General features: G+C 42.9%; 1 protein-coding gene across 1 annotated transcript in view; it reads right to left on the bottom strand.

Moving 5' to 3' along the window:
* Nucleotides 1–1,487: 1,487 nt before the first annotated feature.
* The window catches only part of LOC124034948 (collagen alpha-1(XXVII) chain B-like), a 132,544-nt gene continuing 118,519 nt past the window's right edge, over nucleotides 1,488–15,512 (bottom strand). The window contains exons 31-58 of the mRNA XM_046348341.1: nucleotides 15,423–15,476; nucleotides 15,245–15,298; nucleotides 14,987–15,040; nucleotides 14,587–14,640; nucleotides 13,259–13,366; nucleotides 12,900–12,953; nucleotides 12,474–12,581; nucleotides 12,323–12,376; nucleotides 11,766–11,819; nucleotides 10,707–10,763; nucleotides 10,549–10,602; nucleotides 10,392–10,445; nucleotides 10,163–10,216; nucleotides 9,934–9,987; nucleotides 9,717–9,824; nucleotides 9,478–9,585; nucleotides 8,344–8,451; nucleotides 8,172–8,225; nucleotides 7,300–7,362; nucleotides 6,741–6,794; nucleotides 6,598–6,633; nucleotides 5,678–5,731; nucleotides 5,519–5,542; nucleotides 5,338–5,403; nucleotides 4,904–5,075; nucleotides 4,501–4,610; nucleotides 3,738–3,959; nucleotides 1,488–3,438 (exon numbers count right to left, since the gene is read on the bottom strand). Of these exons, the coding sequence (XP_046204297.1) occupies nucleotides 3,292–3,438; nucleotides 3,738–3,959; nucleotides 4,501–4,610; nucleotides 4,904–5,075; nucleotides 5,338–5,403; nucleotides 5,519–5,542; nucleotides 5,678–5,731; nucleotides 6,598–6,633; nucleotides 6,741–6,794; nucleotides 7,300–7,362; nucleotides 8,172–8,225; nucleotides 8,344–8,451; nucleotides 9,478–9,585; nucleotides 9,717–9,824; nucleotides 9,934–9,987; nucleotides 10,163–10,216; nucleotides 10,392–10,445; nucleotides 10,549–10,602; nucleotides 10,707–10,763; nucleotides 11,766–11,819; nucleotides 12,323–12,376; nucleotides 12,474–12,581; nucleotides 12,900–12,953; nucleotides 13,259–13,366; nucleotides 14,587–14,640; nucleotides 14,987–15,040; nucleotides 15,245–15,298; nucleotides 15,423–15,476 (2,193 nt within the window). The 3' untranslated portion in view covers nucleotides 1,488–3,291. The remainder of the gene's footprint in view (nucleotides 3,439–3,737; nucleotides 3,960–4,500; nucleotides 4,611–4,903; nucleotides 5,076–5,337; nucleotides 5,404–5,518; nucleotides 5,543–5,677; nucleotides 5,732–6,597; nucleotides 6,634–6,740; nucleotides 6,795–7,299; nucleotides 7,363–8,171; nucleotides 8,226–8,343; nucleotides 8,452–9,477; nucleotides 9,586–9,716; nucleotides 9,825–9,933; nucleotides 9,988–10,162; nucleotides 10,217–10,391; nucleotides 10,446–10,548; nucleotides 10,603–10,706; nucleotides 10,764–11,765; nucleotides 11,820–12,322; nucleotides 12,377–12,473; nucleotides 12,582–12,899; nucleotides 12,954–13,258; nucleotides 13,367–14,586; nucleotides 14,641–14,986; nucleotides 15,041–15,244; nucleotides 15,299–15,422; nucleotides 15,477–15,512) is intronic.

Here is a 15,512-nt window from a genome sequence, read left to right as displayed (position 1 = left end):
CTCTTATGTTATACGAACGTCACATCATGGTTTACCAGGTCAGGTCCACTGGCTGGGCTTCCAAAGGTCGTGTAGAGGTCATTTTTTTGGAGAGAACACGGTTCACATCACAGAGCCCTACTCTACTTAGTCTACCTTTCACAATGTACTTCATCAGTCTTTCCTATTACGCTCACTATCTCTCAATAGCTCGCACTCTCACACACACACGCACATTCACTCTCTCTCTCCTCCCAGTTCCCGGAGAAGTGTAAGCAGACCCATGGGTAGAACAGGTGAGGTGGCTCATGCTATAGCTGTCATGACTTCTGCCGAAGTCGTTGCCTCTCCTTGTTCGGGCGGTGCTCGGCGTTCGACGTCACCGGTCTTCTAGCCATCATTGATCCTTTTTTCATTTTCCATTGGTGTTGTCTTCCCACACACCTGTTTTCAATCCCATTCATTACCTGTTGTGTATTTAACCCTCTGTTTCCCCTCATGTCTTTGGTCAGAGATTCTGTCACGCATAGGTGTAATAGGTGGCAGGGAAGTCAGGCGCAGGAGAGTCAAATGGAGTTTAAATATGGAGTCTTTTAATAAAGTTCCACGAGTATGCTCCATAACAATAAATGTACAAACAAAACATGGGTACGAAGACCCGACGCGCACCTATACAAACAATCACACTACACTGACAACAAATCAATCTCTGACAAAGAAATGAGGGGAAACAGAGGGTTAAATACACAACAGGTAATGAATGGGATTGAAAACAGGTGTGTGATAAGACAAAACCTATGGAAAATGAAAAAAGGATCAATGATGACTAGAAGACCGGTGACGTCGAACGCCGAGCACCGCCCGAACAAAGAGAGGCAACAACTTCGGCAGAAGTCGTGACAATAGCCTTCATGGTGTCGGACGCTGTCACATTCATCACAGAGGTCAACCTACCCGTGAACAGGGGGCGCTATGCCACGTGTCCAATATAATATCCTGTGACTTCGTCATCAGTGGCCTGTCAATACGAAACCCTGAACTATCTGGTTTGTGTCATTTTTGTATCTCTGGACCCCAGACAGATAAGTGTAGAGTATGCTCTGTTCTAGTGTAGAGAAGGTAAAAAATAAGGATCATGTGACAAATAAGACCCTGAGCTAAATGTTCAACTAGACTTACATTTTGCTTAAAAATGAGATAAGAGTACCCTCATGTGGCGAAGAGGTGAAGTGTATAGTTGAGCCGCTCGCTATTCTTTCAAGATACATTTTTCAAAAGGGATAACTATTCATATTGCAGTATTTAAGTTGCAATAACACAAGCTGTTTTACAATAAAAGCCTCATGGTTCATGTACTATGATAACTATTAATACTGCATTAAGTATTTAACTTTAATTGAGAACTAAACTCTGCTCAGTGTCTTTGTAGCTGACAATGAAAGTTGTACTGGACAGATGATCAACTTTTTTAAATAAGAGAATGAGAACCAATGGAAACACACATCTACTTGGGTTTCAAATATTTATTGAACACCTGAATGAAGAAAATGAAAGTGTTGAAAACTACAAGCTGTATAATTATGATGCTGACAGACAGAGGACCTGCAGAGATGAATGGGTGAAGTACACGATGACCACGAATATCTGTTTCTGGCCCTTAACAAAGACGTCAGATGACTCTTTGGATGTGTTATGGCTATACTAATGTAAGAACATGATGGAGGGCTGTTTAAGATGTGTGATATGAGAGGTATTCTGAGTTTATAGGTTGGTGGGTTGAGCTGACCGCCTGTACAGAGATTTCACAAACATGGTCAAAAAAGTAAAACAGTAAGGCATAAAAGCATTGAAAATGGTTCCAGTACAGTTATGATTATTTAAAAAACAAACCTATAAAACAAAATCAATGAAGCCCCAAATTTATAAAAAATAAAAAATGCTCTGCTAATGATGGGTGTCTGGCTTAAAGTTTACAGAAAGTTGCAAAACCCATGGACATTAAATAACATAAATTAGCATGTTGGGATCCACTGTATACAACAAAGCTTTGCATAATTATACACATTTATACATTTCAATAAGTCAAAAATAAGACCTAAATCTTTCAATAATAGGTTCAGACTCATACAAAGGGGAGTAAAATAGTGATGCAGAGAAAGAAACGCTGTTTGCTAGCTTGTTTTGCTAGCTTGTTTTGCTAGCTTGTTTTGCTAGCTTGGAGTGAATTTGAACATTTTTCCTTCTTTGCATTCATACTGTGTAAAAAAATATTCCCTTTGCTGTAGACAAGGTTTATATGTTCTGTCAGGATTAAACAAGACCGCCTCATAATCCACCACAGGAATTATTATAGCACCAGGTACCAGGTGTCATCATCTCTGGTTCAGCTCATTGAGAGATGGGAGGTAGACCGACTCTTCTGACACTCGCTGGATTCACTCTCTAACTGCAAGCTTCAATTCATTTGACTAGGGAAACACACATCAGGAATGCAATAGCGCAATAGTCATTCGTAGACCGGTGGGCTTTTCTTCAGCAACTAATCACTATTACAAGTAGATTCATACGTCATCTGCAGACCAGGCAGGAGAAAAATAGCTGGACAGCACACACCTGTGGATGGATGTATGCTGGAAACTTAGCCTAAGCCTGAATGTTATGATAATATTATATCCAATTGTTGGGTCTCATTGTAAACCTTAATTGCTTTGAAAAACTGCAGAACGAGATATGTTTATTGCACTTTTATATTAAGATATACATATAACATGTATAAATAATACATGTGTATGTGTGACATTTAGAAGGATAAGTAATGCATTCATAATATGCAAATGCATTTATAATCGTTCCCTATTACTTTACACATTTCATAACATTTTGAGAGTTCATGACCATAGAAAGTAATAAGTTAAAAATGTTGTCCAAGAGTGATGTTAGAGACTCATTATTTTTTATCTCACTCTGGCATCCAGGGCTCGTGCCGTGCGACAGTAAAACAAGTCCCTGAAAAAAGCCAAAGCTTATCTTCTCTTCAGGCAGGCGGTAGGAACTAGTGTGAGACGTCTCAGTATCTCTGCAGTTTCTCCTGGTCAGTCCCTCAATGGTGCCCCCTGCCTGTTTCTGCAGTCCGAGCATATGCTGGAGGGTTAGGGGCCTGGCCTGGCCTGCCTCTCCTGAAGGGCCCCAGTATATGGGGACAGGAAGACCCCCTAACCTTCCACATCCCCCCGCAAGTCACTCCTATGAGGAGGCTTTGTATGTACTGTATCCTGGGCCTCTATAAGAACAGGCCTCTATAAGAACAGGCCTCTATAAGAAGCACACGGGGCCCACCTCTAGGTGGTAGTGCGAGCCAGGCTCTGTGGCCGGTAGGTTATACACGTCCAGGATGGGGAGTAAGTTGGGGTCCTGGGTCTGGAAGACGAAATGGGTCTGGTGCCAGCGGCCATCTTTGATCTGAAAGACAAGGGGATTTTACTTTTTAGAACCTACAGAGACTGGTTTGGTCAGACTGTGCAATACATTATATTCAGTTGGTGTACAATTTACTATAATTAGAGCTTAAATACATGGTAGCCATAAATACATGGTAGCCATAAATACATGGTAGCGTTAAATACATGGTAGCCTTAAATACATGGTAGCCTATGTAACAACATGTAAAGTGTCATGCACTATTTCATCCACTATTCCACCAGCTGTATGTTCAGTAGGAGAGCAGCCTGTCACATGATCCAGGCTGGAGGTTGACATACCCAGCATTCGTCCTTCACTACGTGGGGCTCCAGGAGCCCTCCAGCCTGGATCATGTCTCCTCCGCTCCAGGCCTTGAAGCGCACCGCGGTGGGGGAGGGCTCCAGGGAGGAGCTGTTGGCCCACACGGGAACGTTCAGGCAGTGGATGGTGATGTGCTGCACTGCCTCAGAGCTCAGTAGATGGAGGAAGTTCATCTGGATACGACCCACCCCCATCTCCAGCTGCAGACGGACACACATCAACTACAGTTACAATTTAATTCCTAATCTATTGCGTCAGACAAGACCAGTGGACATGCAAGATTTGGTTCTGGATGCCAGATACAAAACCTGTCTGAAGTAAAAATGTAGGATGTGTCAAAAGAAACAAAAGACAGTAAATTCAAATGAGCTAAATAGTAAGAATGCTGTTCTGTAGTACAGTACGACGGTTGTGTGTGGAAACATACAGATGTAGGTTCTTCATTTGAGCCAGTTTGCTACAGCAGGAAAATAATCCTGCAGCAACAGGAAATGTGAATTATTATGTGGATCCTAATTAATGGGCATTTTTGTAGGGGTTGATACATATTTCGTAAGGGAAAATAAAGTCTGAAATTTCAAAGTGTAAATTGCAAACTTCAAAAGCCTTAAACCTCAAATAAACTACGAGTTTCTCTGAAAACCTGACTAAAATATTGTCTTCCGATTATCAGTTGTTTTGACTGGATTGTGGCTTGTTTTGACTGTAACTGGCTGAGTAGTAGTGGAAGTTGATGCTGACCTTGGATACTGTGATGGGTTTCAGACAGGTCTGGCCACCGCTGCTGAAGTTACACGTCACCTCGATGGAGTCAGCAGAGCAGCCGAGGTTTGGGTCGATCCAGTAAGTTCCTTAGGAGAGGAGAACAAACTGAGTGAAAAAGGAGTCTTGATACAGTAGTGTACTTTTAGCAAAGTGGACAAGTATGTAATGCTTTAGGAAGGGATATCACTCACTGGTCAGGTGTATATAATTATCACTATAGATTACAATTTATAGCTTAGTTATAGCGTATGACTAATCAGGTCCACATGGTCTAGAAAAACTATTGGACCAAATATACTGTAATGGAAGGATTGAACCCAAAATGTGAATCTCAGGCTACAGTGTCCTGTATCTCAGACGACGTTTGTGCCTTCCTCACCATCATTCATCCTCTGTTCACAGTCTTTGAGGTCTCTGCAGATGCGCGCGGGGTTGTCGTGGGTTCCTAGTGGGTTCTTCAGGCTCTGGATCAAGGTGCTGAGGTAGTGGAGGGTCTTGAATATCTCTGTACCCTGGTGGTCCAACATGGGCAGGTCCATGTCGTGGTAACTCTAGAAATGATAGAGACAAACGGTCACACACTGAGCACCAAATCTTCACAAACAGCCAGCCGCCATTGGAGAGTGATAAATGACAAAATCCTGGCTTGAGAAGCATGAGGGTAACCATACTTTTGTCATGCATTAATGCTAATGGAATATTTGTGTAAGAGTTGGTCATACATACAGTACGGACATACAAGTTCTCTCTGTATTGTACTGGGTACATTGCTTATTTGCCAAGGAACCAATGACGCTTCTCACAGTGACTCACCTCTGACCTCAGCGCAGCATGGGAATCAATAATGAGCTGAAAAGCAGCACCGATAGCCTCCCTTCTCTAGAAGAGAAGACAAAAAGACAAAAGTATGAACTCTGAAACATTCTCCCACATTCACTCCTTACTCCTCTCCATTGCTTCTGAGAAAGCCCAATTGTAAATAGAGGAGACTTACAAATGGCATAGAACCAGGGAGACCCTATAAGACAATGGAAATAGAAGGGGGGGGGGGCTTAATGCATGGTCCAGTCATAGTGCAGCATATAAAAAAAATCTGAAAAACGAGTGATGCCACGATTGCAAAGTCTTTACATAAATAACAGAAAATACTTACTGGGGGTCCGGGTGGTCCACGAGGACCAGGAGGGCCCCTTGGTCCTTGTACCCCCTGTTTGTAAAAAAGCAATAACACTATTGGATTAATACACCCCCCTAGACCATAATGCTGCAGTTTGACCTCTCAATATCAAGATCCTCTTCATCTAAACTCCTCTGCCAACAGACGGTAAAGCAGCGGCAAGCAGTAAGTAGCCTTTCTGTCTCAACTTATTCCTAGTTGTCATGGTGAGTGGAAAAACAAACAGAAGTACTGAGGGAAATGAAAAGTGCTTTAGGGGTTGAGGCTGATTCTCTTCTAAGCAGTGTGCTCTACATACTAAGCACCCTATCCTGTCCTGTGATAAGTAGTGTGCTCTCCATACTAAGCACCCTATCCTGTCCTGTGATAAGTAGTGTGCTCTACATACTAAGCACCCTATCCTGTCCTGTGATAAGTAGTGTGTTCTCCATACTAAGCACCCTATCCTGTCCTGTGATAAGTAGTGTGCTCTCCATACTAAGCACCCTATCCTGTCCTGTGATAAGTAGTGTGCTCTCCATACTAAGCACCCTATCCTGTCATGTGATAAGTAGTATGCTTTCCATACTAAGGACCCTATTCTGTCCTGTGATAAGTAGTGTGCTCTCCATACTAAGCACCCTATCCTGTCCTGATAAGTAGTGTGCTCTCCATACTAAGCACCCTATCCTGTCCTGTGATCACTCTCAGCCTCGGTGTAAGGCAGAGCTGGGTTGAAATACTATTTGAAATCATTTCAAATACTTTGTGTGATTCATTTCCTGTCTTAATGGACCAATAGAATAGTGCCACAACTCTAAACCCCACCCATCTGAAATTCCAGGCAGAAATTTCAGATACTATTTGAACCCAGGCATGGAATAAGGGATATGATTCATAAAAATAAGGACACGCACCGTATCCCCTCGACTTCCTTTGTCACCTTGGGGACCCTGAGAGAGAGAGAGAGGGGAAGTTACTCCATCACCCCCCCCCAAAAAACTGAGTGATAACATGTTCTTTGGCAGATAAGGGGTATGAGATATGATGATGTACATACTGTATTACCACTGGGGCCGATGATACCGACTGGGCCTGTGGCACCAACATTACCCTGGAGAGAGAGAGAGAGAGAGAGAGAGAGAGAGAGAGAGAGAGAGAGAGAGAGAGAGAGAGAGAGAGAGAGAGAGAGAGAGAGAGAGAGAGAGAGAGAGAGAGAGAGAGAGAGAGAGAGAGAGAGAGAGAGAGAGAGAGAGAGAGAGAGAGAGAGAGAGAGAGAGAGAGAGAGAAAGAGAAATATTGTTAGTGAGGGCAGCCGCTATCTGAATTAACAAGGCATATGTTGTTAATATGGTGGCCCTCTTTTGCTTAGGTAGTTGAGCAGGGTGTTTGCAACACCATGATGGTGGTTTTTTTCCCAGGACCACCCGTACGGAAAATGTATGAATAAAAGCGTCTGATTTATGGCATATACTATATGTATTATATATTAATATGCCCAGTTTTTCAGCCTAGGATGAACTATTGACCCAAGTTCCAACCTATAAATAGGCCATGTTACCTGACCAGGAAAAACATAGAGAATTACGTAATAACAACTTTTTCAAATCTCCTTTTACCATCAAGCCATGTGGCCCTTTTGGTCCCTGAATGCCGGCTGGGCCCAGATCTCCTGGAGGTCCCTATGAAGATAAAACATATGTGTTGATAAGATACAATGTGTTAATAAGGCAAGTATCACTTCATATAGAAGCTTAGGCCAACTGAGTGCAAGGTTGCACCATATGGGGCCTGTATGTAATATGCACAGTAAGCAACACAGTCAGCAAGAGACACAACACTGCAAGTTTCTTCAGTTAACAGCTCTTTCACTGGAAATTATTAATTGATAGGTCTTGATGATGAGTCAGTAAGCCTACAGTGCATCTGACATCTAATTTGCCAAGTCAGAGAGTCTATCTCCACTTCTGCATAACGCCAAGGCTCAGCAGCCTAACATTCCTCTGTGTGATGTGTGTATACAGTCAAAATGGAACACTCTAGGAAAAATGTTCAGTAAAGCCTGTAACTTATCGGTTTTCTTAGCTGCCCAACACCTGCAGAGCAACATCACTAGAGAGTAATAAAGTAACTGAAGTTATGGCGTGTTAAGTGACATTACACGTGGGTGGAGTAAACTTCTTGTGGACTGTGATAGATTTTCTGCCCCAATGCAGCAGTCTTTAATTCGATTTATCCCTTTCAGAGCAAAGACAATAAACGCTACCAAATCGTTTGAGGCTTTAAATTCCTTTAAAGCTTTCCTATTAATCTCCAGCAGATCCCTGATTTCCCGCTGAAAATGGGTTCTGCTTTTTTGCCGGTGTTTTATTAGAACCATATTTTTTGCGGCTTAGAACTTCATTCTTAATGGGCCACGTTTAAAGCCCTGTGTTATTTGATCATGTGACTCAGGTGTGAGATGAAAATGGGGTGGGGAAGTCTAGCGTACCTTTGGTCCGAACATTCCGAGAACCCCTGGGTACCCTGTTTCACCTGTGTCACCCTGGGGAGAGAAATGGAACCATCTTCATCGTCCTCACCTCCTCATCATCATCATTATCATCATGTCCTAGTCATGATGACCAATCAAACAGACTCAGCAATGTTGCTATGTTACTCACGGGCTGTCCTTTGTTCCCCTGGTTACCCTGTTTTCCTGGAATTCCCATTCCACCAATGTGGCCTCTTTTCCCTGAATATCCAGTTTGGCCGGGGAGACCCCTCTCACCCTGTGACACACACACACACAAGGACAGACAACCACTCAGGACCAGTACCGTGTGGAGAAGGTTGATTTCTTTCAACACTCGAGTGGGAAGTTATGATGGAGCAATAGCTCAGGTGCTTATTTCTCGTCCTTCAGACCTTGTACAACATATAGTATGATAACCATGGTGGTTACAGTTCATCCACCTTGCACAACATATAATAGAATGACCATGGTGGTCACAGTTCATCCACCTTGTACAACATATAATAGGATGACCATGGTGGTCACAGTTCATGCACCTTGTACAACATATAATAGGATGACCATGGTGGTCACAGTTCATCCACCTTGTACAACATATAATAGGATGACCATGGTGGTCACAGTTCATGCACCTTGTACAACATATAATAGGATGACCATGGTGGTCACAGTTCATGCACCTTGTACAACATATAATAGGATGACCATGGTGGTCACAGTTCATCCACCTTGTACAACATATAATAGGATGACCATGGTGGTCACAGTTCATCCACCTTGTACAACATATAATAGGATGACCATGGTGGTCACAGTTCATCCACCTTGTACAACATATAATAGGATGACCATGGTGGTCACAGTTCATGCACCTTGTACAACATATAATAGGATGACCATGGTGGTCACAGTTCATCCACCTTGTACAACATATAATAGGATGACCATGGTGGTCACAGTTCATCCACCTTGTACAACATATAATAGGATGACCATGGTGGTCACAGTTTCATCCACCATGGTACAACATATATATAGGATGACCATGGTGGTCACAGTTCATGCACCTTGTACAACATATAATAGGATGACCATGGTGGTCACAGTTCATGCACCTTGTACAACATATAATAGGATGACCATGGTGGTCACAGTTCATCCACCTTGTACAACATATAATAGGATGACCATGGTGGTCACAGTTCATCCACCTTGTACAACATATAATAGGATGACCATGGTGGTCACAGTTCATTGGAGCATGTTCTCTCTTCTCTCTCACCTTGTGTCCGAAGGAGCCCTGATCACCTGGAAGCCCTGGCACGCCCATTTTACCACTGTTACCAGCTTTGCCAATGATACCAAACTCTCCGTCGTCTCCTTGCTCCCCCTAAGGAGTGGACACAAACAATTGAGGATGGTTGAGGCTTAACAGAGAAGACCAATCATACAGTAGCAAAATAATCTGCTTATTTCAGTCAATGAAAAGAATGCACAGTTATGGTGTCTGTCCTTCCTCACCTTCATTCCTTTGTCACCATCTTTCCCAGGAGGCCCATCCATTCCAGGTTGGCCCTCAAGGCCCTCTCTTCCCACCACTCCCTTTGGGCCAGGAGGACCCTCAGGACCCTGGAAAAGATAGAGATTAATGCTACATATGAGATGCATTCTAGCACAGTCAATCAATTAATCAATCAACCAATCAATCAATCAATGACATGATAAAGATCTCACTCACCGGTGGTCCTTTGGTCCCAGACTCGCCTTGTTTGCCCCGTTTGCCTTTCTGACCCTGCAGTAGATCAGAGAGGTACAGACCATCAGCTCCAACATGACATCACCACATAGCAAAAGAGCCCCAAATACATTCAAATCGAATTAGAGGGGTACCAAAGTGGTTGAAACAGGTGTTGTGAGGTACAACTGGATACACCAGTTTGGTTGTTGTTGAGGTATTTTGTCCTTACTTGATCCCCTTTGGATCCTTTCAGACCCTGTATTCCCCTTGGTCCAGGATGTCCCTACAATATAAAAAAAGAACGAACGAATGAAAGATGAGACAATCAAACAAACGACAAGTTTGACCTTTTTTAATAGGTAGATATTCTAATGTGGACACTGTCTCAAATTTGATTTGATTTGATTCAGTGTGAGAGAACACATTTTATCATGTCACAAACAGAACATTTTACTCACAGGTAGTCCAGTTGCTCCAGCTTTGCCTCTCGATCCGTCCACCCCTGGCTGGCCCTGGGAAATAGACATTTGTTAATGTTAGCCGTTTCCATGTATAAAGTATATATTCCAAATGAGACAACATTAACGTATACAATACAATCGACGTCCCACTTACTAGGTATCCTGGGTCCCCTGATTCTCCTCTGTCTCCCCTGTCTCCGGTAGGACCCTGGTTTCAGATGGGAACCAAACAGAATGAAGCATATAGATCCCTAGCTATTTTAGCAAAGAAACCTCAAAGTACACAGCAGGCGGAGGGCTACATGAACTCACTCTGTCACCTTGTGGACCGGGAGGGCCTTCCACCTTACTGTCCTCCCCCTGTTCACCCTGGAAAACATACAGGGAAAACAGATATTTTTTTTTAATTAAACATTTTAATAAAGTTAAATTCATGATATTCCTTCCAGTACAATGGAATATTCCAAGCAATTATAGTTTTTGTTGGTGATGTAATAGGTTGCTTTCAATAAAAAGGGGACCTAGATTGCATTAAATGTTCCAGGGACTTTACAGGGGCTGGTGAATGATGTGGAATGCTTGTAGTATTTCATAGTGCATGAGGATCAGCTAAACACAGGAGGAAACAGTGGAGCAGGGATCCAAAACGAAACAATTTATGAGTAGTGGCACAATATTGATTTCATTAGAAAGTAAGTATGGTCAACATGCCGAGTTTACCAGCAAACAGAAAAGAGTACTTCATATCGAAGTCCTATTTATCAAACTGAACCATGATTGATCTGAATAATGATGACAAGGACTATTTCAATAGCAGTTGAAAGCAGTTTGTGGCCAATGACCTACATTTGATAACATTTCTCCAGAGTTAATGAGAAGTGCCATTGTGCATACCATTGATCAATTATATTTAATCGCTTCTTGTGGGATAATCAGACTGAAATAGCCGTGGAATTCAGTCACTCTCAGCGGCTGGAAACCACGTGATATGGCTAGGACTTTTTCCTGATAGCAATGGCCTATCTCTAGTGCCCAGTAATTGCCTATCTCTAGGGCCCAGAGTTTATCCTGGTCAGGGCATGTGTTCAGGAGAAACTCCTAGCTCTACCAACATGTGATAATAGGATATGTGGGACATACAGTATGTATGCAAACATGACTGTCAGTCGTTTTGGATAAAGGTGTCTGCTAAATCGCACACATTAACATTTGTTTTCTATATTACATGGATTGACTATAGGACAGAGAGAGAGATGGACAGTGCTCGGGCTGTCACCACTAATCCTCCACAGACCATAAGTCTAGACACACATGTCAAGACACCCACAAAGAGAGAGCTATTAGACACAGACAGGACTGTGGGAAGTGTACCTTTTCACCTTTTGGTCCAGGAGGTCCCAGTGGGCCTTGCCGTCCTGTGTGGCCCTACAATCACGGAGGAGGACAATAGAGACCGTGTTATTCATCACACAGGGCAACAACAATAGCTACCTTCTGGGAGGCATTCAATGGTATGTGTCATTAGGTAAACTATACTCACTGAAGGCAGCAATTTAGATACAGTAGATTTTAGATTTATTTATTTAACTAGGCAAGTCAGTTAAGAACAAATTATTATTTACAATGACGGCCTACACCGGCCAAACACAGACCATGCTGAGCCAAATGTGTGCCGCCCTATTGGACTCCCAATCACAGGCGGTTGTGATAGAGTCTAGATTTGAACCAGGTTGTCTGTAGTGACACCTCTAGCTGAGATGCAGTGCCTTAGACCACTGCACCACTTGGGAGCCCAATGATAATGTCCTAGGTGGCAATGCTTCATAACTCTTCCTCGATCAATCAACTGGCTATATTTAATTGATATAGAATCATATTGAGTTGATATTGAGTGAAGGATATTGTATGTGGTAAAGGGTACATTTTACCTCGTATCCTGTGATGCCTGTTTCACCTTGTTGGCCCATTCTCCCTGGTGCACCCTGTAAATGTCAGATGTTCAGTCTTTACGACCTAGCACATTAGGAAACCAACATATCAGTCGAAAAACTAGGAACAAATCCACAGAGCCTTCCATACCACTGGTCCAATGGTTCCTCTTGACCCCTTCGGCCCAAGAAATCCTGCTTCTCCTTGTTCACCAATTGCCCCTGTCTCTCCCAGGTGACCCATGTGACCTTTGCTGCCCTAGAGAAGGGTCGCAATAGAGCAGGCATGCAAAAATAGCAAGGTTGACTTTCAGTGACCGGCAACTCGTGTGTGGATAGTTTTACAGTGTCAACTCTCCATTTTGAATGTCCACTTTCAACACAGTGGCTCTAGAGGCCATTGATGCCGAATGTTTGTTGAATACAATAACAGATAAAGATAACATCCAACTATCTTTAAAAACCAAGAAAGGTACGGTGAAACAACTAACAGGTTTCAGTGAATAAAATGAATGAGAGAGTGACAGGTGTCAGGAGGCGTACTTCATGAGGAACTGAGCTGACATGTAATACATACCTTCTCTCCTGGTTTTCCTCTTTCACCAAACTTGCCAGGTTTGCCCTCCTGACCCTGGAAGACAGTTACTGGTGTCAGAAGTGAACAGCTGTTTATTTTAACAGCAATAAACCTCTATGACGAAGACAAGGCAATGGTCAAAATGGTCATCCACAGTATTCTCAGTAAAGACAGTTTGCAGGAGACAAAAGTGTGTTGGTATCCTTTTTGCCTTGACATGTTGTAGCGTACATGATGCAGAGTAACATTTCATCTTAAACAACAGCAAGTGAAGTGAGAAACTCAGCAATCTGATTCATGAGAACCTGAGAGTCAAGTACAGGAAATGTAAATATGTTAGGTTGAGTTTGGACACTCACCCACACTCCCACTAAGCCAGGAGGTCCGGGAGACCCTTCCTTTCCTTTCAGTCCGGTGTCACCCCTCTCTCCTGTACCCCCCTCCGGTCCCATGTCCCCCTTCTCGCCCTGAGCAGAGAACCAAGAAGACAATTATACCTGATCACACATTTCATGGGTGCAGATGTTGGCGGTAGTAGAAAATATTCAGATAAGGTCTTTGAAGGCCGAAGTGGAGAAGGGTAGGGTCCCTTGTGAACGGCAATGTATTTCCATAACAACTCCTGCCAGAAGGAAGAGCTCAAAATAGGCCTGCTGCCTGCTCCCTGTTTATTTTCACTCAGCGTCAACAGAATTCAGCTCCAACTCAACAACGGCCAGCATCTTACACAATGCAACACTTGAGTCTGACTAAAAAGAATTACAGTTTAACAGTGTAGTACAGTTCATTAACTCCATATGAACATGGCTTAGATCACATCTGATGACGAGAGAATCACATTCTCTTGTGAATGGCTGTTCAAAACAGTGACAGTTATCCTAAAACACGCTCTTCTCTTCTACTAAGAACTGGCTATGAACCCATACGAGTCTGAGCCCTGTCTAAGCTATATGGAATTGTTTTAAGAAGGTCATAACAAGGATCATTTTGCTATTTGATTTAGATATAACAAATAATTATTTGATGAAAGATCATTTTTGAGAACCGTAAATAGTATGTTCTGAAGTGTCTGTTCTATATCTGAGGGAGATAAGAAAGATCAGGAAACATTTGTATATTTGTTTTTTCACATGTATTTAACCCCTTATTTTTTGTCACGAAAGAGTCTCCAAACAGTATGTACTGTACTTCCCTTCATTTTTTCAACTGATACCGGTGGACCTTCCGACGAGTCTTGTGAGGCCTGTGGGTGTCCTAGAGCAAAACCGGCACGTACGTGTTCGTGAGAGTCTCACCTTTCCACAGACGGGTCAGATTAGTGGGTTGCCCAAACTGTTCGGACGCTACAGACCATTTTGTGAGACGTCTCATGGTCTGGCAAGCACCGCTCTAGCTCTGTTACCTTTCCTCGCAGATGCGGAAGTGCGACATGGGAGGATGCGGTGGATTGAGACGCATCCAATGCAACAAAAAAAACATATCTCTTGCTTAAACTGATGGGAGCGTGGACATCGACCTTCGGGGGTTAAACAGCCATACCCTAACTGGAGATATGTACATATAACTCTAACTGACAAATTGTCTATTGTTGTCAATGAGACAATGACTGTCAACTCTGGTCTTAGACTTTCAATGCAAGTTAGGATTCATCACAATGACTATTGCCTTAGTGTTATTCATCTCTTACCTTGAGTCCATCAGGACCACTCTGTCCGGCATCCCCATCGATCCCCATCTCACCCTGAAGGAGAGGGGGTTAAAGTACCAATTAATAAGGCCAAACTACCTATGGAACACTGGTCACTTTAATAGTACTGTATATGCTGTATTCTACGGCATTTTTGGTTAATGCCACTCCGAAATTGCTCGTCGTAATATTTATGTATTTCTTAATTCCAATATTTTAGATTTGTGTGTATTGTTAAATATTACTGCACTGTTGGACCAAGGAACACATGCATTTTGTTACACCCGCAATAACATCTACTAAATATGTGTACGTTACCAATAACATTTGATTCGATTCGGTTTGATTTTTTACAAGAATCCCAAACATTGGTAGGAGAAGTGTGCTCTGGGGTACTCACCCTCTGTCCGATGAGGCCCTGCTCTCCGAGGTTTCCTGCTGGTCCGAGGGCACCCTGTCACAAAGGTCAATAACAAAATGAACAAATTGACGCTTTCCATTTCAATACACTGTGTGCAACATAAATAGACTGAATCGATTACTGGAAATGTGATTACTGGAAATGTGAATATGCCCCATTAGCTGTTGCCAAGGCAGCTACTCTTCCTGGTGTCCAAACAGTGAGTACCTTGTTGAGTATTAAAGAGTATAATCTTACCTTCTCTCCTGATTCGCCTGGTAGTCCCCACTCCCCAACCTTTCCAGCTGGACCCTGTCAGAGAACAATTACCTTTCATAATCAAATTAGGGGGCAAGGCATTGGTCACTGGAGCCTGAACTAAAAACATTACACAACGAGAATGGCACACTACGTCATGTAGAATAGTGTAACTCACCTTGACTCCCATCTCTCCCAGTGGACCCATAGTTCCTGGTGGCCCAGTAAGTCCCTATGGTGATAAGACAGAGCCGTGGTATGATGTGAT

This window comes from Oncorhynchus gorbuscha, linkage group LG05 (genome assembly GCF_021184085.1).
Source record: "Oncorhynchus gorbuscha isolate QuinsamMale2020 ecotype Even-year linkage group LG05, OgorEven_v1.0, whole genome shotgun sequence".
Taxonomy (NCBI): Eukaryota; Metazoa; Chordata; class Actinopteri; order Salmoniformes; family Salmonidae; genus Oncorhynchus; species Oncorhynchus gorbuscha.
This window is presented reverse-complemented; position numbering and strand designations above follow the sequence as displayed.